Raw genomic sequence first — 23,923 nt, 5'->3', positions numbered from 1 at the left:
AAAATACATCTACATAAAAATCTAATGAGTAAAACAAAAAGAAAATTTGCAAGTCAAAAATTGTGTGACCCTGACAAGCATAGTTTAATTTGTTACAGATTTACAGCTGCCGAGTAGCAAACTCTATCATTCCTTAGAAGAAATCAAATTGTTTTCTACACAAGCAGCAATGAATTTAATTACAGTTTATTTTGCTATGGGCCTRTATTTTGGTTTATTTGCCAGATTAAACCACTGCTTTTGTTTTGACAAAGCGGAAGTATTGGGTCACAGTTTAGAGCTTGTGAGCTCGGTGCTGAGTCTCTTCCTGTGAAAAGTTAGTGCTTCACAGAAGCTCTGAGGTTTGCAAGCCCTCAAGTACTCTGGCTCAGCTGGGAAACTGGAAGCCCTATTGGCAAGGGTAGTGCAAAAGGCTGGCATGGGTCTGCACATGGTCAAAGTGTGTAGGCCCAGAATATCCTCGCCTTATTTACTGTGTGCTTCTTACCATGGAGCTTCTTGTAATTGTGAATTTGTACATTTGCACCATTACAGTTGTAAATTGTAAATCGAGCTCTGCTGGATTTGGAAACACTGAGAAGCGCCCTCAGCTGCCGTTCCAACTTGCATAGTCCATATCGAGTAAGTCCGGGTGACTCAGAGCTCAAAAATGAAATCCTGCCCATGCCCCTCTTTCTAAGGCCTTCAAGGGGACCCCTACACCTTGCTCCTTGCTGCTCTTACCCTTAACTCCTATGACGCTGCAGCCRGAGTCTGTCTCACGGCTGGTGAGGTTCGCGCTTGCTTTCCACCCGGCCTTCGCCACGTGCTCCCTGCTCTTCCCTTGCACCGCAGCCGAGCGGCTCCGGCTCGCTACAGACAGGCTCAYTGACGGGTAAATACCCGCTTCTTGTGCCGAGGTGGCTTTGCAGCCGCCCAGCAGCCCGCAGCGCTGCCCTGGGGTGCTGTGATTGCAGCCCGAGGAAGCAGTGGTGAGAGGGGAATCATCCCTGACTGCAGCCCTCCACCATTACGGGCCGCTAGGCCAAGATGAAAGAATAACACGAGTATCTCTGAATTCCTTCCCACCAGATTAGGTCAACAGATACTTTTCTTGACTGCCTACAGTTTTGCTTGTTTAAACTTGTAAGTCAGAGGGTTCCCTATGGAAGGAACATTTACTTAGCTTTCTAAAAATTACTTAACGCAAACAAAGTTTAGACTTTCCAATAAAGCATTTGTTATAACATTTTTCGCTCTGAAAACGTTTTTCGTAGTGCAGCTTTGGCATACATATGCATGCCTTCTTGCTATATATGAATTTRCTGGGTAGAGACACACTTAGTACACGAAGAAAGCAAACAGCTTATTAAATACGTGGTAAGGAATTCAACAAGTGCCCTCATGTACCGATAGTAATTAAGACAGGTCTACACTTCTTTACTATGTCCCAAGACAGCCTGATTAAGACAGTGATCCAATAAATCCGCTTTGGTTTGCTGTACCCGTTATGTATGTTTAAGATGCCTTTATTTACACCACACAGTGTTTTCCTTCCTCCTAGAACTTATTAATAATTAATACTTTGTTGAGGAAAAAAATAAAAAGCTTAAATATTTTTCCCCTTTCCTATTCTCTACTGGAATACCTGTGCACTGGCTTAATGTGATAACTTTTCCAAGGTTTTCCCAGAAAAAARAATCAAGAGGTGATTTCTGATCATGACACAATTTCTGAGTAAGCTGCTTTCACAATAAAGCAAATGTTCTCTCTGACTTAATGTTAGTTATTAAGTCACAGATTTTCAGAACTTGATCRTATTTTGTATATATTTTACAATAAAATTCTTTCTGTTGGAGGTTTAGATGTTGTAGTTCAGTTGTGGAAATTTTGAGTCAAGTCCCTTTCAGCAGTAATGTTTGAATTATTTGTTCAGCAATTAATACTATGTAATTAACACTTTCAAAGTATTGCATTCTAAAAACTTTTGAGACAATAAATAGCTTATTTTTAATCCCCAGCCAAGCAGAAAGTATTTCTTGAAAATACACTTAAGACATGATTTGTATATATTTCAATTCAATTCATTACCATCTGGCAGTGTTTCTACGACGCGTCTACGTATCGGGCAAGTAGGAGTAGTTCTATAGGGGAAGACGGTTGGTGGTGAGAGCCYCATGTGCACAGGGTTGGGTCCCCAGGGGATTTTCAGACTTGTTTGAGTATCACCAGCCTGTGGACAGAAGGTCAGGGATCTGATGGAGCTCCTTGAGTGGGCTCTTGGGCGCCCTTTAAGTTGATTTCCTCTTAAAAGCATGCAGCTCCAGCACCCCCAGACCTCTCTGTTGTGCAGATGGAAAGAAGGTAATGGGGGACAACTGGGAGACTCATTTAAAGAAAGCTCAGAATGTTCCAAATTAAAATGTATCATTATTCACTTTCTTAAAAGCACAGAGCACCTGAGTCTTTGTGGTTAGCTTCATTCTTCTGAGAACTGGTGGGAAGGAGCAGCAGTTTTATAGAAGACTTCTCAGCTGAATTTATTTATTTATTTATTTATTTATTTATTTATTTATTTATTTATTTATTTATTTTATTTATCAGCAGGAGCTGATGGCTACTTGATGGAGAAAATTGCTAATAGCTGAAAAATTTTAAAGGAAAATCATATGATTTTAAAATAATTATATATGTAGGGTGCTTCTATGCAAGGTTAACAGTAATCGTTGAAAAACAAAACAAAAAAACAGTGATTTGTATCAGTTGTGGAGGAAGAGGAAAAGGAGGCTGAATAAGAGACAGGAAGTAGAAGAAAGTATTATTTACTCTCCCTTTGCTACCCATATTTCCAGAGTGGTGTAGGGGAGTCAGTGTCTGCTGGTAAATCTGTCCCTTCCTTTCWGAGAAGTTATGATGAAAACAACAAATTAATGCTGATACTAATTTTTTCCAAACTTGCTAGTAGTGTGATGTGGAAAGAAACTTTTGGGGCTCTGGGCATTTTAGGAGGGGAAAAAATAGCATCTTCTCAAAACAAAGCACCCCCATCATCTTCATGTGGTTTTCAGCAAAAGCACCACAGGGCTCTTGTGTAGTGGTTAGTGCAGGCGCTTGCTTCAAGGTACACTGAAATTACGTAAGTGCTTTGTGATTGCTTTATTACAGATGTAAACAGCTTATTTTGGGAGATTTCTGACACTTGATTTTGAGGTCATTTGGATTTCCTGTGACTCTCTTCTTTAATTATTAATAGTTCACTTTCTGCGAGACYGCGTTTGCCCTATGAAGCAAAAATATTTTGTGTTTGAATGATACTTAGCTTTCAAAACACTAAATAGAAAGAGCACCCACACTACAAGATAGCTAATCAAGATTATTCCTACCAGGTTATATTCCTGTTTTTTTTTTAAAGATTATATGTACAGGAAGTCTGGGTTAAAGTAATGGTTAAAATTCTGCAGTGCTTGGCTCCCAGCCCTGTGCTGCACTAGACTATGCTGCCGTAAAACATGTTTGTATTTTTTATGTSTAACAAGAAAAATAACACTTTAATTTTGAAAAAATAATGTTTAAAAATGTCACTTTGATGTAATGTATTCCCACCTATTAAAATGTTCTGCATTTTAACTAGACACTTTATTCCAGCTATCCATCAAAAACTGGAAGCGGATGGAACAGAAAAAGTGGAAGGATCCATGACGCAAAAACTGGAGAATGTCCTGAACAGTGAGTTTTGTCCGTCTACCAGCAACTATTTATGGACTTTGGGCTTTATAACAAGTTTTAATATATTTCTTGGAATATAGTAGAAAGTAGAAAACAGGGCACTCTCTTTTGCCATTTCCCTTTTGATGGTAGTGGTTTTAAGGTGTGAAACTACAACTTTTTCAAGAGTGGAAACTTTTGCCCTCCATTTTAGTGGACAAACGATGGAGTTTGTGATCATAAAGGATAAAAAGCAAAATAAGAGAAACCTACAGACTTGAATTTAAAAGAATTTTGGAGGCATCTCAGTGTGCAAAGGAAACAAAAGACATAGACATTGCCATGGAAACTATATATCTAAATAAAAATTTTAAATGAAAGCTCAACACCAAGATGGAAAATACTTTTAGCAAAGGAGAAAAATACAATACCTTGCAATAAAAAGTTATTTTAACGGCATTTTTTTTTGTGCCATCATTCAGACTTTTTGGAATTAGTATTCTAGAAATTTCAAAAAGCACTCAATACCTTCTTTTCTGTGTTTCTGTGCATTAGTTGTAGGATTTTGTTGAGAAAGATTACTTGGACCTACTTCAGCCCGGTATGTGTTCCCTCAGATCAAAAGTTACTTTTTTAATCCTGGGAATTGTGCCAAGATAATGTTACTTTGTTTCATTGTGATTTTTTTCACAGAGGAAGGGATGTTTCCCTTAGTGCTGTATCAATAAGCAGCAATGACATCCAGATCGCCGGCTCGGTGCTGGAAAGGCTGAGTGTACTTTATGAAAAGGGGAAGGTGGCCTCGGAGTTCACTGCTTGTGTTGCCGGGCACGAATAAAGGGGTGACCGCGCACGTGTGGAGCTGAAGGAAAACGGGGGCTCTGTTTGTTTGGGGTTTTTTGTGAACAGCCTTGGTTCTGCCCATAACGATACATTCATGTTAACAGCAAGGGTGTAGTGTTGTGCATCCAGTGTTGCCTTGAATGCAAAGCCTGACATACCTGTATGTACTATCTGAGTGACTTGGGAGCCAAAATCTGCTGGATGCAAGGAAGGCAGGGGGAAAAAGGCATCAAGGACATTTGTAGATGCAGTCCCCAGGGCTCTGTATCAATGCCATGCTGTGCACCAAGCACAGATCCTTTGGAGAGCACCTTCCCTTTGACAAAAATACACAAAGGATTTTAAGATAAATGAGGAAAAWCATTAAATCTTGCAGGGTCGTGACTTTATCTTTTACAGATGAGCACGAGAAGGACCTACCTGTAATATACAGTCATTTTCCTTTGAAAACTGCTGCCCGAAATCCATATGCAAGTGATGGGGATCGGCTTTTRCCAGGCGGCCCTTTGGAGGAGCCTGTGCCAGCCACTTCAGAGTGGAATTAGGTTCAGCTCGGCGGCGGAAAGAATTGGCTCCTTTTCCTCCTGATACTTTGCAAGTCATGACTGGTGGGAGGCGGGGGGGTAGGAACACAGGGATTTAAAAAGAGTAAACAATATTATGCAAAGTAGTTTGGGATGAAAGCCTTGGGTTTTTTTTCTGGCCATTCAAAAGTGGCCTTAGTTACTATTCTGTGAAGAATTGACTTTCAAGTGCTTCTGTAATCCAGGAGTTGAAGGCTCTGTTTTTAAAAATCCTCAAATCCTTAATCAATCTCGCGTTTCATTTAGGTGCAAATTTTGAGAGACATATTTTGTGAGCCCGGTTAGGGAGTCTGAATCTATTAAGATAGTCTGCCAAATTGTTGGGATGAAGCTGCATAGGACAGTAGATGCAGAATTTGATCATATAGGTCTAATTATAGGTTTCAATCCAATATCTTAAATAAGATATTAAACATAGATATATCTTTGCATTTATGCTTTAGTATGATTAATTTCACAAAGAATTGTTTCTTAGAAGAGGCCAGTCTAATTCTCCTCCTCATGTGGCATTTCTGTCATGCTCTATGAAAGACAACTGTTGCTTAATTAGGGCTTTATTATGAAATAAAAAGAAAATTGGTACAGAGTAGACAAATCCAGAGCAAATTGTCTTAAGGAAATGAAGATATGTTTTATTTTAAGTTAAAGATAGAGAGCACTGTGCAATTCCTGCAGTTCTCAATTGCTCCTTGAAAAGTTTTGTTTTGTAATGAAAAATGTTTTGTGAATATAACTGTAATTGCCAAAACTAGCACACTGCTTGTTATTTGGCTGTTACAAGAATGGACAAGAAACGTATTAATTCAAACAATACAGATTTTCGTTACTAGAAGAGTTTATGAAACAAGCAACTAGTATAACCTCGAGAAAAAGAAAATCCAACTTCATCTGTGCTCTGCATTTAAGTGTGCAGCTTGCTGTTTCACTGTATTTCTCCATAACAGATTAAAGTATTTTACGCTAAATAGTAGGCAGCAGAAACAGCAATCCTCACAAAGCATTTTTTACATCAGGGCTTCGAAATTTCAACCAAGTTTAAACATTATTTAGATATAACAATTATTTCACAAAGACTACTTTTAACATGAGCAGGCCACCCACAGTGTTGACTGGAGAAAATGGCATGCACGCCACCCAGTGAGACTGATGTAATTTTTTTCATCTTTGCTTAAAGTATAGTCACTAGACCAGATAATGTAGAAACTCATACAGGCAGCGATCAAAAAGCTTAAAACAGTTCCACTTTTTTGYTTCTTTGGCTAATAAAAAATAAGGCACAAGTTGAAAAATGCAAATATTCCCATGCAATATAAATCTTTTCTACTACAAATGAAATTCTGTTATTCTGTGTAAGGAAATTATGGGGAATCTTTAGTACACTATAGTGTATTTTGTAGTCTGAATAAAAAAGTTTTTAAGAACGTATTTATTGAAGAATATTGTAGTATGATRTAGAAACATTGTTGCCTGAAATTGTTGACCAAGGGCTTGATCCTGTACGCAAGGAAGCCAGCAAGAGATTTCAAGTTATGTGAAGACAGTTTATGTTTATTCTGTTGCAATGACCAGCTACTTACAGTCTCAGTAACRCCATCGTCTGTGATTTAATCATTGCTGCTTTCAATAAGGACTCATTTAAGTATCAAATAGTATTAATCATTCTCTAGATTTAATTTAAAAGCAAACAAAATAAAGTTTACGAAACCCACAGCGATAACTCTTGAAGCTATGACATTAATTAACATAATGAAATTATGCTATCCTAAAAGGAAAACTTTGTATGACTTTTCTGTATCCTGAGATGCATAATTTAGCTGTAAAATGTAGATCGGGGGCCAAAGTAAACTATAAAATATCTGAAACTAAGTTAAGTATTTGAAATAGGGGAGTGTGATTGTTTTTAATTGCTCAGGGATCTTACCACATTAAAATGCTAAGTGGTTCACTTTGAAACAGTATTTCATAAATTGCAAAATGTTAGCAAAAAAAATAAAATGTTAGCAATATTTTTTCACTTGCTCTGAAAAAAATGTGAATAAATATGTCAGTCATTAAAATGAGGAAGATTTGTACTGATTACCTACTTTACTTTTCTTGTTTTCTTCCTTTTTAAAATAGGAGCCAGCAACACCGCAGATACGTTATTCCAAGAAGTGCTGGGTCGCAAGGACAAAGCTGATTCAACAAGAAATGCACTTAATGTCCTTCAGCGCTTTAAATTTCTTTTCAACCTTCCCTTAAATATTGAAAGGAATATCCAAAAGGTATAGTTCTTTAATTTTTTTTCTCCTTTCTGAAATTAGTCTATATTATCATTTTTACGATAAATATTAATTTTATGTTTGCTTGCTTTTAAGGGTGATTATGATGTGGTTATTAATGACTACGAAAAAGCCAAGTCACTCTTTGGAAAGACAGAGGTTCAAGTGTTCAAAAAATGTAAGATATGAGATGTATTATTTATTTTCAGTGTTCTAACTGCAAGGCTAAAAACACATAATAGTCCGGGGAGCTTTAAGTGGGTCTCAGCTTTTGTTTGTTTGGAGTTCTCTTTAGATTCTGAACAATTACTCCAAACAATATTTCTGGCAGGTTTCTGACTGAGATATGTACAAGAAAATAGTAAGTGTAATAGGAGATTGTGGCCAGTTTTATTTATTTATTATTGAGGCTTTGTATTACCGGACATGTAGCAGGTTTCAGTAACTAAAGGATATGACTTAGTGTGTCCCTTATTGGAATATATTTGARAGACTTCAAAGTCAAATTTTCTCTTTTGTAATGCTATTGCATTCAAAATTTTCAGATGTAACTTGYTGTAAAATGAGTTATATCAATTACTGCAGTGAGTTCAGAAGAATCCGGTGCGCTGGAAAAATAACTTAATTTTCAATTCCCTCTACTACTGACAGCACACATTGGATTTATTTCCTCTCTCTACTCCTAGATTACGCTGAAGTTGAAACCAGAATCGAAGCTTTAAGAGAACTTCTCCTGGATAAGCTGCTTGAAACTCCATCAACATTGCATGATCAGAAACGTTATATAAGGTAATCGAGCCTAAATCTGTTTCCTAATGATGTGGTGAATAATAAGCACAAATACTAAAAAGCTCTAACTGCAATGTTTTAAGATTTTTATGAGTATATAAATAATACCAGCAGGCAATTGATGGTTTATTAAATAGTAAAGAACATCTCTCAAGTGGGAGTAATTGAAAGATAACTGGGATTTAATTCTTTTTTTTTTTTTTTTAGTCTACAATTCAGAGTTAGATTCTGATGCTTCCTATAAACCATCATATTGCAAGTCAAGTCTGAAATGATCACTCACAAGTTGCAAACCTCAAAACAGATTATTTATGTGTGTTCTATTTTGTCTTGATTTGGTGGAAATGGAGTMATTGGAAAGGTTTTAGTACAGACTTTCATTCAAATTTGGGTTTGGCTCTTTTACTGTTCATTCTAAATAATATATTTCTGGAGCATGACCCACGTTTTCTGACATCTTTAAGGATGTCAAAGTTTATTTCAGGTCTACTAATATGAGTCAGTTGGATCTCCTTATTCCTATTCCTGTATACCTTATACCTTGTGATTTGGAATTAATGGTAGTTTTTTTAATGTTTTTATTTRTTTATTTTTAATCATCTTAAAAATTTAGACCAAATGCAGTACTCTGTGAGACATTCCTAAAGTTCTCTGATACCTGCTCAAAAACTTTGGTGTTTGTTGTGGGGCCCGATCCACACAGACACACACACACACACACACACAGAACGTCTCTCGTTCTTTGGGGTGCTATATCAATATCACACAATTATTATAACTGTGCTTTGAGGTGTATTTTTAAGCATTTTGCATCTTTGAAGAAGTGTTGCTGATCTGTTTTTGTTTTCTATGTCAATCTTGAAAACCTTAAAGAAAATCTCCTTTATTTGACCCAGAACTTACAAGCTCTTCCAAAAGTTCTCCCGAATAGGAGCTGTATCTCCTTACGATTCTGAGCTTTTTAGTTTTTTCCCAGCTCTATGCGTGGAGAAGCACTGAATCTTTAAGCCTCCAGCCTACGTTAAAGCAGTTTGTGCTAATGTAATTCCATAGTTTATTCCACCTCTAGAAAACTATAACAAAACCGAGCAAGGTGTGCACAAATCTTGAATAATTTGGTGAAATTTGGTCCTGCATACAAAGTGTATACGGATGTAGCTTTGTTAATGAGGATTTTACTTCTATACGTTCGGGAGCATACATGGGAGCAAGGTGTGAAGTAAACTTTGTTCAGGTCACTTTAAAAATAAATTAACAAAATTCTCCTAATAAAGTAACTCTGTAAAAGAAAATATAACTTCCATGTTTACAAGTTTGCTTTTTTTTCTTCCTTGGTATGTTTGTTTTGAATATCTATGCATATTATATTTATGATTAGGCTTCAATCCATATTCTTTTGTTTGTTGCACTATTTACATTGGTAGCTATATCAAACTGTCCAAAACAGTTTGCCATATCACTTAGCACATTACATATCACTGACCACATTTTTTCCAAGGCCACSAGTTATATATGTTCTTATTATATATAATATATATTCTTTCCCTCGTTCTTTCCCTCTCTAAGCAAAAGCTGAAGTCCTCCTGTACACTGACGAAGGACTTGAGCTCATAATTTGTAAATATCATTCTTTCAAAATGGTTTCTTGTGTAATCTCCTCGTCCATCCAACTGATTGTACTTTGACAAACTGTTTTGCAAGTTCAAGTACTGCAGACAGTTCTCAAGAAAGTGGGAATTTTGCAATCCRGTCCTAATGAACGTTAGTCAGCCTCATAGCAATACTGCTCTGTTAAAGGGGTTATACCCTCCTTGCAGTGCTGAAGATCATCAGCCAGGTACCTCATCTCGGTCATCTYGCACTTTTGAATGCCTTGTGTCCAATTACTGCAGAATGTAGTGGGACACATTAAAGAGCAGAGCAACTCCTGCTTTTTAAGCATTAATTTAAAAGTCACGTAGTCTTGAATCCTACACTGCACTATCCTACCGCTGTGTTTTTAGCAGTCACAACGGCCGACTTCTGAACACGCTCTGAACTCTCCCCAAAGACAGAGGGTGTTTGGCTTCCACTTGTTAGAAATTCCATTAAAAAGAAAAGTCTTGCCTTATCCTGTATATATATTCACACTATGTGTGTACATCCCAATGCAACAAAAACAATCAGGAGCTTCATTTGCATTCATTTGTGCTTGTGTGTGCTAAAGGGAATGAATGATCATCCAAAAATTAATCCCTTCTGTACTTGSCTGCTGCAGTTACATGTTGCCACAATCAGAGCATATAAAGTGGAAAGAAAAATACCATATTTTACACGTTTGAGATGTTATCAGTGATTCCAAGTGAAACGTGAAGTGCTTGAACTGTGACTTTAGTGGATAAAGTACTTAATATGTATGCTGTTATGTTAATGTGTATTTTCAGTTATATTTGTGTTTATTTCTGCAGGTGATTTTAGATGGAACTTTGCTTTACTAAATTAGGAAGGGAGAATGCAAAGCTTGCATTTGCATTGAATATGAATGTGTCTTAGCRAAGCTACTTGGATTTTTAAAATGATGTTAAAAGGAGGTATATCTCTGTACATCTTTGGTCTGTTTTAATGAAGCCTTCAATATGTCAAGTCAGAACTGTGATTTTTGGACTGGGTTTTACAGATATCTTTCTGATCTTCATGCGCCTGGGGACCCCGCTTGGCAGTGCATTGGTGCTCAACATCAGTGGATTCTGCAGCTCATGCACAACTGTAAGGAGAGCTATGTTAAAGAACAAAAAGGCAAGGATATGTTTTTGTTATATATATATATATATATATATATTTATATTTGACACTTAGGAATTTGGCATTGCCTTTTATTTGACAAGTTTTAGTGTACAAATGATATTTGTTTTTTTTCCCCCTCTTGATTTTGATGGCTTTTCATGAAGTTGAATAGTGATTTGTATTTTTCCTTTTTTCCCACTATGTTATGAAAACAAAACAGTGGTTAGAGTTTTCCTTTTGTTTAACATAGATCTTTTAAGCTCCTTACATGGGAAAACATTACATTTCAGTCCTTCATCCAAAGTTAGCTCTCCTCTAGAAACATTTCAGTAGGGTCACTTTAAATGGAGATTGTCTGAAGCCACCAGTTGGGTTTCCTTGTCAGAGGATTCGCCAGTCRTACAGAGATATGAAGGACCCTGGGGCACTGTGGAAAAAAAAATGTGTGTCTGTCTCTTGTTATGCAGTGAATGATAATGGGTCTTTTCTTCTTCTTTGTTCATGTGCAGTTTCAAAACTTAGATTATGGTGTTAGACACAAACCTATGTGGATGTCTAAATATCCCATTTGACAGTTTAAAAATGTAGAGCCATATGAATACGTAGTTGTGCTCTGTTTGTCCTTGTCAGTGTGGCTCCTGGAAGAAATGCCCTCCTACTACTACTTTTAGGTATTGTAACAATTTATTAACYGGTTAAGAAAGTCAGTCACATCAATATATTTTCAAACGGGGGTGGGTGGGAGGGTTAATATCCTGGCATTTCTATTAGTAAAATCTGAAAATTCAGTTGTTAAGTTAGGCAAGTAGTGCTTTGTTTCTCAAGGAGTCTTACTGTATTTGATGATATTTCCAAGATGAACAGAAATATGGGAATCTGGCTTCTCTTGACTTGAAGATGACTCCCATGTTTAGYGTTATTGCATGTGTATCCCAAAACAAATAAGATAATCTCTTTCTAGAAACCACAGAAACTGTACTGAACTGGAACGGCTGCCGAAATGTGCTAAAAAATGTAGCAGGATGCTTAGACTTTTTTCTTTAGCAAAGGTTATGACATCAGGTATAGGGTTCACTGCATGCTTAAAATAGGACAGTGATGTCAATCTCACATTTCCAAGTTGTAGCCTAAAGGCTGTACAGAATGTGTTTGTTTTACAAAACGGTGTTGAGTACTAGGGGACCAACTGGAACACCAGGTTTGATTCTTCGAGTCTTGGTCAAAATGCAGAACCCTCCCATATTCCTGCTGCCAAAAACCCTAAATCTCTCCTTCCTCCAACACCAAATAACTGTCATAGAGCAAAACTCACTTGTAAGAGTGGACACTTTCTAAGCTTTTTTTTTTTTTTTTCCCTCCCCCTTCTTCAGCTTTCACAATGGTATATAAATATTTCACATCTTAGTAAGAAAAATAAAAGCATGAAGATGCTAAGTGCTCAAGGCTTGTTTTCTGGATTTTTTTATGTTTGTTTTTTGTTTTGTTTGTAGTAATCCAAATAGTTTTGATACACATGTTCCAGCAAAAGAGCAGAAGTTGGGTGCCTTAGTTCTTTAGAGTGTCTTGAAACGCTCAGCCTGTTTGGTGTTTTTCTTGCAAAAAGAATCTTTCTGATTACTTTAGGTTTCATATAAAAGGCCTTACGGTGTCACCAACTTTCTTTAGCTTATAGTGAGAGCCAGCATATCTTTACATATTACATAACTTTGCTATCTAGTGTATTACCAGTATAGTACCATTTTTATTACAGAGCTTATCTCTTCCATTTAAATAACCTCTTTTTTGTCTTTTGTTTGTTTGTTTGCTTGTTTCCTTTTTGTGGTGCTAACCAATGTAGTCTTCCTGCAGATTGACTGAAAAATAACAAAAATTGATTCTGGTAGATGGAGTTTCTCCCTTAGTATCCAGTGGAGCAAACTCCACTGGGTTATTAAACTCGGTTTCTCCTTTCCAAAGAACCTCAATTTTGACATACAGGACATAGAAGAAGTACAAAATAAAAGTCAGAAGAAGTGATATTAACTGCCAAGTAGAACATTGTTGATTGTGCTCAGAGTCATGGAATGTATTTTAATCTATTTTAGTAGATGTATACTTTTCAAACTGGATACACTGTTTTTCTATCTTTTTTTTTTTTTTCCACTCATAGATACATAGATATTGAATTGTTTTTGCATGGCTTAGAGAAATCTAACCAACCTGAAGAAGTCGGAAATGTGATTTATCCATTTCTAAGTTGATGGGCTCTTTTTTAAGTGAAGGCAGTAACAAATTTTCAAACTCTAAACTCTTCGATTGAAAATTTGCTTCTGAAAAAAGATTCTTTTACATATCTAGCCTTTGGCAGCAAAAAGTGTAAGTGAAAAGTATATTAAATCTTTTGCTGGGATTGCCTTTTGAGCAGGAATAATATACATCATATCTAGCATTAGTCTTCAYACTGAAAGTTGTGGAATATGCAGGTGAAGATGACTTCTACCTTGGACATCCCAAAAATATCTGGCTATTCTTAACTGTTCTGCTGACTGTGACTCTGTAGGTTCAAACTGACAGATTGAAAACTCTGCAGAAAAATAAACTTTAAACTCCATAGCAGAATCTATGCACAACTTTTATTTCTCAACTTTCAGCTGAGTCTGCACCAGATGCATTTTGATTTCAATTTATCAGTTTCAAAGCAGACAGGTGCTCTRAGTTGTTACCCTGGTGAACATAAAATCCTATGAAATGGATTCAGAATTAGACCAAAACCTTTGCTTTTCTTACCTGCCTTAAAAGTCTTTTTTGATTAGTCATCTGTTGAGAGTCCTAGACAGGATTTTATAGCTGACTGTCCAGCAACAAACATCCTAACATGATTTATTTGCAGCTTGTAATGTAGGTGAGACAGGAGATCAGTATTTGTTAAACAGCATAAAAAACATAACGGAAAAACTGAATCCAAGTAAGTTCTTCCAAATTCAGTCACTGGCAACAAGCCAATAGTGTATTCTCAAGTGATGCCGGCACTACTAGAAGGATATCTCATTCATCATTACTGCTTTGTTTTCTTTTTCTTATACATAAATACAATCTTTTCTTTCTTCTTTAAAAGATTCAGYGGTGGATCATACCTTCCAGGCCACTGTTGACAAAAAGTGAATCTACTTTTCTACATCCTCCATAGACTGTTTTTATTTGCCCAAGGGCAGTGATGACCTCTTGTCCATTCAAAGTTTTGTTAAGCCTAGCTGAAAAAGGGAATGAGCTGCTTTATTGTCTGAGGTAATTGGAGGTCCTGTACAAGAATTGCACATTTATTTATATACATATATAAACATAGATACATAAAAATTATGTGTGAATCCTTCATAAGCCTATTGTGAAACTGTGAAGCATCATAGCACAGTGCAGTCTGTGGTTCAAAAGAACAACACAGGGCAAATTTACAGTGCTGTAATGGTCTTGGAGTTGGCTCCTGGAATTTGTTTTGGGGGCTAGCAGAAGCCCCATGTGCTTCAAATATGTCTTGTTTTTTTTTCTTCTCCTCCTCAGTTTACTCAGCTAGTGTTAGTATTAATTCCAAAAATTGAAAGGTACATCAGGCAGTGCTGAACTGTGTCAAATAATGTGGCAGCTTGAAATAAAGACTGGCAGCTACAACCCCAAATTCTTCCATCAAAAATTTCTTTTGATTTTAATGGATATTAATCATAAAAGATGTCGTAATCTGATAAATAGATAGCAGATTGTGTTTATTATCAAATGATATGAGTAGCATGGGGATTTTTCTRTAATCCTGAATACAGTGTTTGCATTTTTTAATTTATTTCCATGAAAGGAAGATAAAAAAAGAATGGCCAAGGATACAGATTAATCTGAGCTACCGTTACCGACTTTCATGTTTGGCAGGGGGATCTCTGTGGTAGCGGCTGTAGAGGACGGGGAGGCAGATCCAAAGGAGGAGGCTTTCRAGGCCGGGCCGCGCTGCTGCCGGTGTCGTGCTGGTGGAATCGGAACAAGAGGCCGTCTTACAGCCTGTTTGAGGAACACTTCTGTATATGCGTTAATGTGCTGTTTCCCCTCAGCCTTAAGCAACCCTGTTGGTTTGTGGATCAGACCTGAACTATATAGCATAACACTTCAGTAATAAACTCAGATACAGTTACTCGATGATCACTGCTTTTAGCCTCTCCCTCTCAGTCTCTGCTGCCTTGACAGCAGACCTTTTGATTCCTGAGGTAAAAACGGCAGGAAGARCATCTTGACTATAAGACTGTTAAATGAAATAGTCCAAACCCATGCATTGCAAGGAATGAGCGAGTATCTGTGTGTGACTGATGAAAAATTTTTCCTGCTCCATGCCCTGCTAAGTATGGGCAGCCAGGAGTCGGTGACCAAACAGCAGAGTCAGAGATGTCATGGAAGCATTAATGCAGGGAATGCCCAGGTCACAGAAATCCTGTGTTATGCCCTTACACTAAGGTCTCCTCCCCTTCTTGAATACTAACATATTCCTCTATTAAGGGTGCAGCAAGGGATATGGGACCAAGGTGGAACTGTCTGGAACTCCAGTCCTAGTGATGTAGTGATGCTTGGAAATATATGGATTTATTAACCTTTAAATATTTTCTCTATATTATCTGCCTTGCAAATGGGATAAGTATTCATGTTTTTTCATTGTTTTCGAAACTTTGCTTTTCACTCCTGAGAGTTAGTTGCTTGAAATATTGATAGATATGTTTTATAAATCTGATTATATGCAGCTGTTGCCATTTCATATCACTTACTGAGGAACTCAAGGTAGTTAGAGACTTTTTTCCTGTTATTTCATATGTAGATGTTGTTAGGAAGAGGGAGATGCATGAGACATGAGACAATATTCAGGAGAAAGAACACTTGATAGCTGCGAATATAAAGCTTAGCGTTTGGAAAAGCACTATGCTCACCTGGAAAGGTATCTCCTAAATAATAGATTGTGCTGATATTTCATACCTTGGCTTGTTTGTACTCTGAGCTACTTCTTCTGAGCATTCAGTTTGAAGAAAGTCTGGGAACTTTCAAACCTGGTGTCTGGATAATCAAGTATTACCTTCTATTAAAAAAAATCATAAATTTGTAGTTTTTAACTTGGCAGTTTCCATAGTACATGGGCATCCCTTTAGTTTTTGACTGTGGTCTTGGTTTCTCAGACTTTTTGGAGTACAGGAAACATGGGGGATACAGTGACGTAAAATGGCATGAAAATAAATGTAAATAAATGAGGTTTAGTTTAAAATTTGCCTGGAGCACTGGGCAGAGAGCCAAAATGAATTAAGCAATGGGATTCTTAGCATGAGTATGAGTATGAGGGAAAGAAGTTTCAGAGATTAAGACCATTTTCTGTGTGGCCAGTGGTTATTGCTTAGGCTTAATTTTAGCTGTGTAGATTTCATAAGCCTGTGAGCTAAAAAGGAGGAGGCGACTAATCCAGTTGTCTTTGAAGTGACTGAAAAATATCTTCATTTATTAACGCATCTTTTTGAGATATTCTGTAATGTTAGGGTAAGCAAGCAATCTATTAAGACTCTTCAGAACTAAAAGGGTAAATAGAAACAATAGCAAAGCTGTAGTGCGGTCTTTGTGCTGCCCTTTGGGGTACAAAATACGTAATCTACAGCCTAGGAGCGTTCCTGGCACCGAAGCACTTCAGGAAGCAGGAGAGTATTAGCTTGGTGAGAGGGATTTCTGTTGTAATTCTGATTGCAGCTCGTTTTTTCCCGCATGCCAACCGTGATGCACATCTCTGGAGCAGAGAGGGAGGTACCTGCTCCGGTGGTGCGGGAGCAGCAGCAGCTTCTGCRCAGCGTGAGGGAAGGGGTGGAGGCCGGCAGCACAGGGCTCTTTCTTCTGCACCACACTGAGGTCCTGTTCACCTTGCGATGAATGATCTGTCTCTGCTGGATCAGACAGGCCAGCGAGGCCTGTGTCAAAAGGGCCTTTTCAATTTGTTATCCTAGCAGCTGGTTCTCTTCCATTGCCTTTGCTTACTGTACATCTGGAAGAAGACTTCTTGCAGCTGGGAGCCATTTCACGTCTCAACCACATCCCCCGTCCCTAGCAGAAATACTCTTTTGGCAGCAAATGTCAAGCAAACCCTTAATTGGTTATTAATTAGGAAAATTAAAATATGAATTAGTAGAGAATCTGACACTGGATTTGTTTTTATACTTTTATCTCCTATACCTGTTATTTTGCTGTTTATATTTTCAGTAGAATCTGGTATTCTGGGAAATGCAGGGACTGTTGTTTTTCTTTTTGTAAAAAAAGGATCTTTTGTTTAAAAGATAAGAACATATCCCACAGACAGTAAATATTAGTGATTAAAAGGGGAAGCACGGGTAGCTTAAAGCCAACATTGAAAAGCTGGTGCCACCAAAGATAATGTAAAACTCTCTTATATGGCCATAGTTTTACCGTGGTGTCTACTGTAGCCTTTTAAATCATTTTCTGAGTGATTTGGTAGAAGTTGTTTTTGAAAGCTGCTAAAAATGTTAGTGTCCAGTGAAGCTAGTGCCAGTAAAATGAGGTCATTTTTATTTACAAGCTGAACTTGAAGTATTTGGCTTTTGCTTCAGTGTGTTTGACCTACAGGACTGACGGTCAGGTTTATCCTGCTTATGAATTACTTAAAATACCAGTGGAAATGATAATAGCCTTAATTGTCATTTTATGTTAAATGGAAATAAATAGTTTCATTCTAGATACATTGGGCATCAGGAAAACTAACTTAAAGTTAAAAAGGCCTTTCGTTTGTAAGTGTATTCCAAAAATGTATTTTCCTTAAGTGCTGCAATTTTAATCTTCTGCGCTCATCTTTTTGCTAAAAATAGAAGCCATTTTCTTAGTGATTGTTTTAGAATGTCAGTTTGAAAATAATTGTGTGTGTAAAGTTAGCAAGAAAGAGTACTCGAGAAAAAGAATAAAAAGCAGCCATTCATCTGGCGAGCAGGTTAATTTTGAGGTAATTTATTCTACTCCCTTAATTTCTTGCCTAGACAAATTGAAATTCTCTGCGCGGTGTCCTTGAAAGGAATCTTATCCCGGTTGTGTCAGTGCAGGCTCCAGGCACCGTGTGTTTGGTCAACAAGCAACAGTGGGTGGTCAGGCTGGAGCACAGGACAAGGGCCCGCTGTGCACAGGAAAAACTGTTCAAAGGTGTTTAGGGGTGGTAAGGAAGTCTGCCGCCCTTCAGAGAGCGCGGGGGCTGCAGAGCAGCCTTCCCTCGCTATTGTGCCCTGTGAGAAAATCCACTGTAAGAGGCAGAACGGATGAAAGAGTACAGTAGCTGCATTCACCTGGCTGCACATCTGTAGAGCCYGCTTTGTTTTCCTGGTTCTTGCTCCGTTTGTACAGGCAGCCTGAGTAGTGACTGCTGCTCCACTTGCCCTGGAGAACCGGAGTGAAAAGTCACTCAGTATGAAGTTTGTCGCTTGTCATTAAGACTCTTTGCTTTGCTTTTTTGTCATTCCAAACGTCCTGGCCCTATATTATCCCCTGGTAAGTCAGTATCTTTTTCAAAAGTCATTTCAGGAGCTTTAGCTGAGTGTTCCGTAAGTGATGTGACAGGCTAAGGGAAGAAAACAGGGATATGCCTGACTCCCAAATGAAACCTCGTTCTCTTAGACCTCAGGGAGATAAAGAAATAAGCAGAGTGGACAGTTTTGGAACGATGGACAGTGCAGAACCATTTCTATGCACGCTTCAGAATAGTTTTGCAATATAAAAGCACTATCACTTTTAAAGGTCTAAATCACTGAGTATTTTACGGATTTGGAAAAAAGTGTTTTAGACAAATCTTGTGCTAGCCTTATTTTTCATTAAGACTATAAGATGAAGCGTGCCTATAACATATAGGTAACATGCACAAAAAATGGGATTGAGCTAAAAATATAACCTGTAATTAGGAGCCAACACAGGTGACTAAAGTTACGTGCGAGGACATGAATGCACAGAAAAAATGACCTCAAAACCACTGCTAGGCGGCGGGGGAGCTTGTTCTGGTGAGATCCTACTGGGCTAGAACAGGAGACCTGAACAAAACCCTTGTGTCATTTCTGTTTCATGTGGTACCGGAAGGCTTTTACTTCATTTTACACACCTTGAAAATATCTGTGTGCAAAAGAAGTTGAAATGCAGGAAAATCCTTAATTTTTTTTTGAAAGCAGTGTTAAAGTTCTTAAAGCTGCTGCTAATTTGATCTTTTCATGGTTTTGCAGTTGTAAATRTAATAGTATATAATAATATAATAATAGCATATAATATATCTGTAATAATCATATGTAATAATCATTATATATAATTATATATTATATATAATAATATAATAATATAGTATATATTATAGTAATTAGTATATAGTAATATATGATAATATAGTATATTTAATATGTAATAATATAGTATATTTAACTGCCTTTCTGGTTTGTCGTCATTATTGGGTAGAAGATGAGAAGACAGTGCGTACAGTTTTCCTGTGTGTCTTCGGTTGAATACACTAGGGTCACTGAAAGATATACTCTGTGTAGATAGTGTGTCTGGGGAAAAAAGATTTCTATAACATCAAAGATGCCAGAATGTAATATTAATTCTGYTTATACAGTATCCTAAAGCCTGTAAGCCCGGTATGAAGGTAACTTGTTGAAATTTGAGATTATTGATAGCCTATCCTCAGCTTCAAAATGCAGAAATCACATGCAAACCAAGTTACGAATAAACACTAAATTATTATTTGCAGTGATTTATGTAACTTCATAAATATTAGCTTGGGCTGTAGACAGTAATACTAATGCRTTATATTGCATTATGTTGCTGCCTTTAAGGCCTTGGCTCCCGAGAGGGAGCGAGGTGGGGACCGGAGCGCAGTCGTGCGCAGTCCTCGAGCGCTACCTCCTGGCCGCGGCGCCGGCGCCGCTAATGTGCTCCAGATGTGCCTTAGTCCTGAGGGTGTCTGTGCTGTTGTAGCTCCCTGCTGCTCTGTTGTGCTTGCTTGTAACGCTAGACAACCAATTAAGAAATTAGTTCACATTAAACTTTCTTTTCCTGGTACGGCTGCAAACTGGCGATGTGGTTTTTCTGGGGGAACAAGAGCGTATTCTTTGCGTGTTTTCTGTTACGGGGGAATACATAAACCGTTTGGGCAGCGGGGGGTTAGTATGTCATCAGCAATACAGAATTTTCAGGTTTTGGGCTACCTCGGGCAAATGGTTTTRATTGAACTAATTGACATTAAGATGTTTTTGTAAGTATGTCTGTTTTGCTTAATTCCGAGGTTTAATGGGTACTGTCATTTTTAGAGACCATCTGTTTACAAGAAATTCCTCATATTAACAAGGTGTTTGAAGGGTGAGAGCGTAAATTCCATATGTAGACATCAAAGAGGGAAGTTTTGGTCTATCACAGGGTTTTTCTAAATGTAGTTTATGTGAAAATAGCATTATTATCCTTTAATATATGTTTAAGCAGCATGTCTTACATTTCTTACAATTCTGGTGTCTGTCTTTTTTTCCCCTTTTTTCCCCTCAAAGAAATAAAATGCAGATAAATTGAATCTTAAAAATGGTTAAATTCTTATGCAAGCCACAGAACTGTGTGATGAACTTAAAATTTCCCCAGATCTTTTGTACAAATTTTTTATATACTGGCTAGAATCATATTTGTTGCATGCTCTTTCATGGACTTYTATTTTTTATTATTCCTTAGAGAGAAAAATTTGTTTTGTTTTTGCTTCATTCTGTAAGATTTCTGGAATGTTTTTACAGATGTCAATTATTGCAAATTTGCAGCATTTAAGATGAGTCTTAGAAGCTACAGGCATTTAACTTATAAATACAGAAGATGCATGCCCTTGCACAGTTCTCTGAGTTGCTAAGATCAGAGTGGACAGTTGCATAATGCTTGGTCATAATGAACTATTTGCATTTGGAATATATTTGCCTACTTTAAAACTTTTGATAGTTTCTTTTCTTTTTCCTTCCACACTGTTCTATATTTGTTCAGTTCGTTCAGAAGGGAAGGTCTTTCCTGGAATTCCTGGTCAAACCCATTGTAGAGCTTGCCCGTGGTGGTGGCAGGTAGTTAGCAAAGTCACTGCAGCTCATTCCATGTTGCTGAAAGCTCTTCAGGTTAAAAGGTGTCAGGTGTCATGTAAGTGACATAGGGATAAAATAACAGTTAGCAGGCAATGTTCAATGGAGTGTTTTGTCACCACCGTTAACTGTGTAGCAACTGGATCTATTTACATCAGTGTTTTACAGTGTTAACAGTAATATGATGAATGTAGGAACTACATAGCAATAGCTCTGTAATGGTGGTATCTCAGCGAGGCCATAGTGAAAGGCCACAGGGAATTTATTTAAAAAAAAATAACAATAAAGGATTATGAGAGGAAGGACTTCTTCAGAAAAGAACTGAACTCCCACACTGTCACCTTTTGGAAGTTTACACCCATTACTTGCACTTGTAGAGCATTAAGAGAGAAGTGGTAATGGAGACAGATCCAAGAATGATGTTTTCTAAATGGTGCTGGTGGCTACTGCTACAGGAGTCAGCAGCAGACGTACTGAACTGCATTGGTGTAGATGCAGTTATTGGTCTAAATAATCTAATTAGCTAGGACTGAGAATGTTTTTGCAAGATAACTCAAATCACTTCTGAGCTAAAATAGAATTCAGCATCAATACGTAAATCCTTATCAATTTATATGCAATATCTTTATTATTTTTCCTTCCCCCTAGGCAATTCACTGCTCCACAGCCCAATGCTGGACTTGGACAGCGACGTGCGCCCCTCTCCCATCGGCCATCTCAGTCAAACCGCCTCGCTCAAGAGGGGCAGCAGCTTCCAGTCTGGCCGTGAGGATGGTAGGCACTCGTTTGGTTTGCAATAAGCAAATACACGATTGCTTATGTCCAGTCTGCGGTGCAGTCCAAGACAAACAAAAACAAGACAACAGAGAAACACACAGAAGCCCAGAGTCTCTGTTTGTTCGTTCTTTTGGTGTGTTGGTAGACAACAAATCTCCAGTCAGCAGTTGGCCAATATTACTCATTGCTGTAGATTGTCTTAGTCCTCTGTAAAGACAAATTCTTAGAGACAAATTCTGAAACTTCACTCAGATCTCTTGATAGGATCTTTAAGTTCTTTTTTTTTTTCTCATGTAGTATCATTACTTACCAATGGAATCCTTTGCTTTTTGGCAGTAAAGAACACTTTGTAACTGAAATTTGCTTCTTAAAATATAGTCCAGATAATAGTATTCCTCCTTCCTACACCCAGATTTTTTTTTCTCATATATGTAAGCTGCTACTTTTTCTTTGCTGTTACTTATCATTTGTGCTTGCTTGGGGACACACYTGCTGCTGCCGCTTTGCAGGTTCCGTAGCCAGCGGTTAGAACCAAGTTTCAAAGGCAGCTATAGGATCAGAGCATCCTAATCCTTTAGGAGCCTAATCCCTGAGTTCCTTTAGAAGTCACAAAGATCCTATACTCAGAATGAGTTGCCTCTGCCTCACCCTCTGGTGCACATTCCCACCTAATGCCTAGAAAGAGTGAGGGCTTCACAATCTTCACTTTCTGTGGATGGAGAACCAAAATAAAGCAGCCACTCACAATGCTTCTGTAGAAGCTGCAGTTTAAATGTGCCATGACGTGCTCCCTTTTCCCCTTTGTTACAAGGCTGCTTGTACACCAGTACATTTTGCAGCACATTCGAGAGCACATTTGAAATCTGTTTTCCTGCCACCCTCCACTGTGACTCACCGTGATTGTCCAAGAGATCCTTGGAGCAAATTATTTTGAATTCCAAATTGTAGCGCTGAGATCACATGCAGCTCTGGTGACAGAAATGTGAACGGTAACTAGCTAGTGACTGGCTGGTTCAATACAGGGAGACACTGTGATAATTATTATTTTATACCCTCACTTTACAAATCAGTGGTCATTTTACCCTGACTCCTGTTGATTTGTGAAGCAGAACGAGGATTTGTAGATCATTAGATACAAAATAAAGGCAGCTCTGTGCTGACTACCACTGCCAGGGATCAGAACAGCTTGAAAGCCTGGTACCTTTTGCTTTTCCAGCTGTCAGGTTTCTCAACAGCTTTAATACAGATTGGAGTTTTCTGTAGCTACGCAGTCAAAATATCTTGAAGGTATGTCCAGAATGTCCTTTTGAGTTGACGTGCAGTAGCTTGCTCCACCATATACCTGCCTTCTGCCAACTCAGGAGCGAGGCAGGTTCTGAAAGAAGTCAGAACTCCTGCAGAGTAAAAGCATTTCCTAAGTGAAATAAACCTGGGCAGTGTATTTATTGTTGGGAATATACATCCCTCGTTATAAATTTAGGTGGATGCTGAAGCATGTGGCAAAGATGAGAGGGTTTCTAGGAATTCATGTGCCACAYTTAGGCTTTTATTTATTGTGGGATTTATGTGTCGTGGTTTCTTTTCTTTTTGGAGAGGAGGAGGGAACGTGTTGTCCAAAAAACTTAACTGAGAATTCCTGGGTGTTGTTGTTTTTGCTATTGTTTTATGAGAGGAAATTAATTTTGGCTAGTGGAGATACTTCTCCATCCATTGAACAAGTGAACCAGTAAATGAGCTGCAGCTCTGTAAATGGGTATCACAGCATTTTATTCAAAAGATCAAAAGTTGGTGTTTTCCTTTTTCTCCTAATTTTATATAAAATCTAACAGTCGTAGATGGAATTATTTACACATCCTGTTTTGCTAAAGCATAATTAAGACAGATTTATTTGGAGAAGTCAGATTGTTATAGAGCAGGATTTCCCAAAGTTGCCTTTACTTTACATAGGCATCAGCACCTTTGCCCTGCCTCTTTTCAACTTTCATTTTACTTTTTTCCCAACCTCACTTTTACCCTCAATAAGAAGCTGATAGAAGTTACCTTCTGCCAAAGCCATGTAAGCCACTTTGCCCAAATGTTTTGGTAACCAGTGTGCAAGGCACATAAGCAGGTTGGT

The 23,923-nt window shown here is 37.8% G+C and overlaps 1 protein-coding gene across 1 annotated transcript in view; it reads left to right on the top strand.

The window, feature by feature from the left end:
* EXOC2 (exocyst complex component 2) overlaps positions 1-23,923 on the top strand; it is a 105,284-nt gene that overhangs the window by 23,769 nt on the left and 57,592 nt on the right. The window contains exons 6-11 of the mRNA XM_026039754.1: positions 3,625-3,705; positions 7,230-7,375; positions 7,469-7,550; positions 8,059-8,161; positions 10,818-10,936; positions 21,679-21,804. Coding sequence (XP_025895539.1) covers positions 3,625-3,705; positions 7,230-7,375; positions 7,469-7,550; positions 8,059-8,161; positions 10,818-10,936; positions 21,679-21,804 — 657 coding nt within the window. The remainder of the gene's footprint in view (positions 1-3,624; positions 3,706-7,229; positions 7,376-7,468; positions 7,551-8,058; positions 8,162-10,817; positions 10,937-21,678; positions 21,805-23,923) is intronic.

This window comes from Nothoprocta perdicaria, unplaced genomic scaffold (assembly GCF_003342845.1).
Source record: "Nothoprocta perdicaria isolate Ctin4 unplaced genomic scaffold, notPer1 scaffold_24, whole genome shotgun sequence".
Classification (NCBI taxonomy): domain Eukaryota; kingdom Metazoa; phylum Chordata; class Aves; order Tinamiformes; family Tinamidae; genus Nothoprocta; species Nothoprocta perdicaria.
Note: the sequence above shows the minus strand (reverse complement) of the source record. Positions and strands in the feature narration are given on the sequence as shown.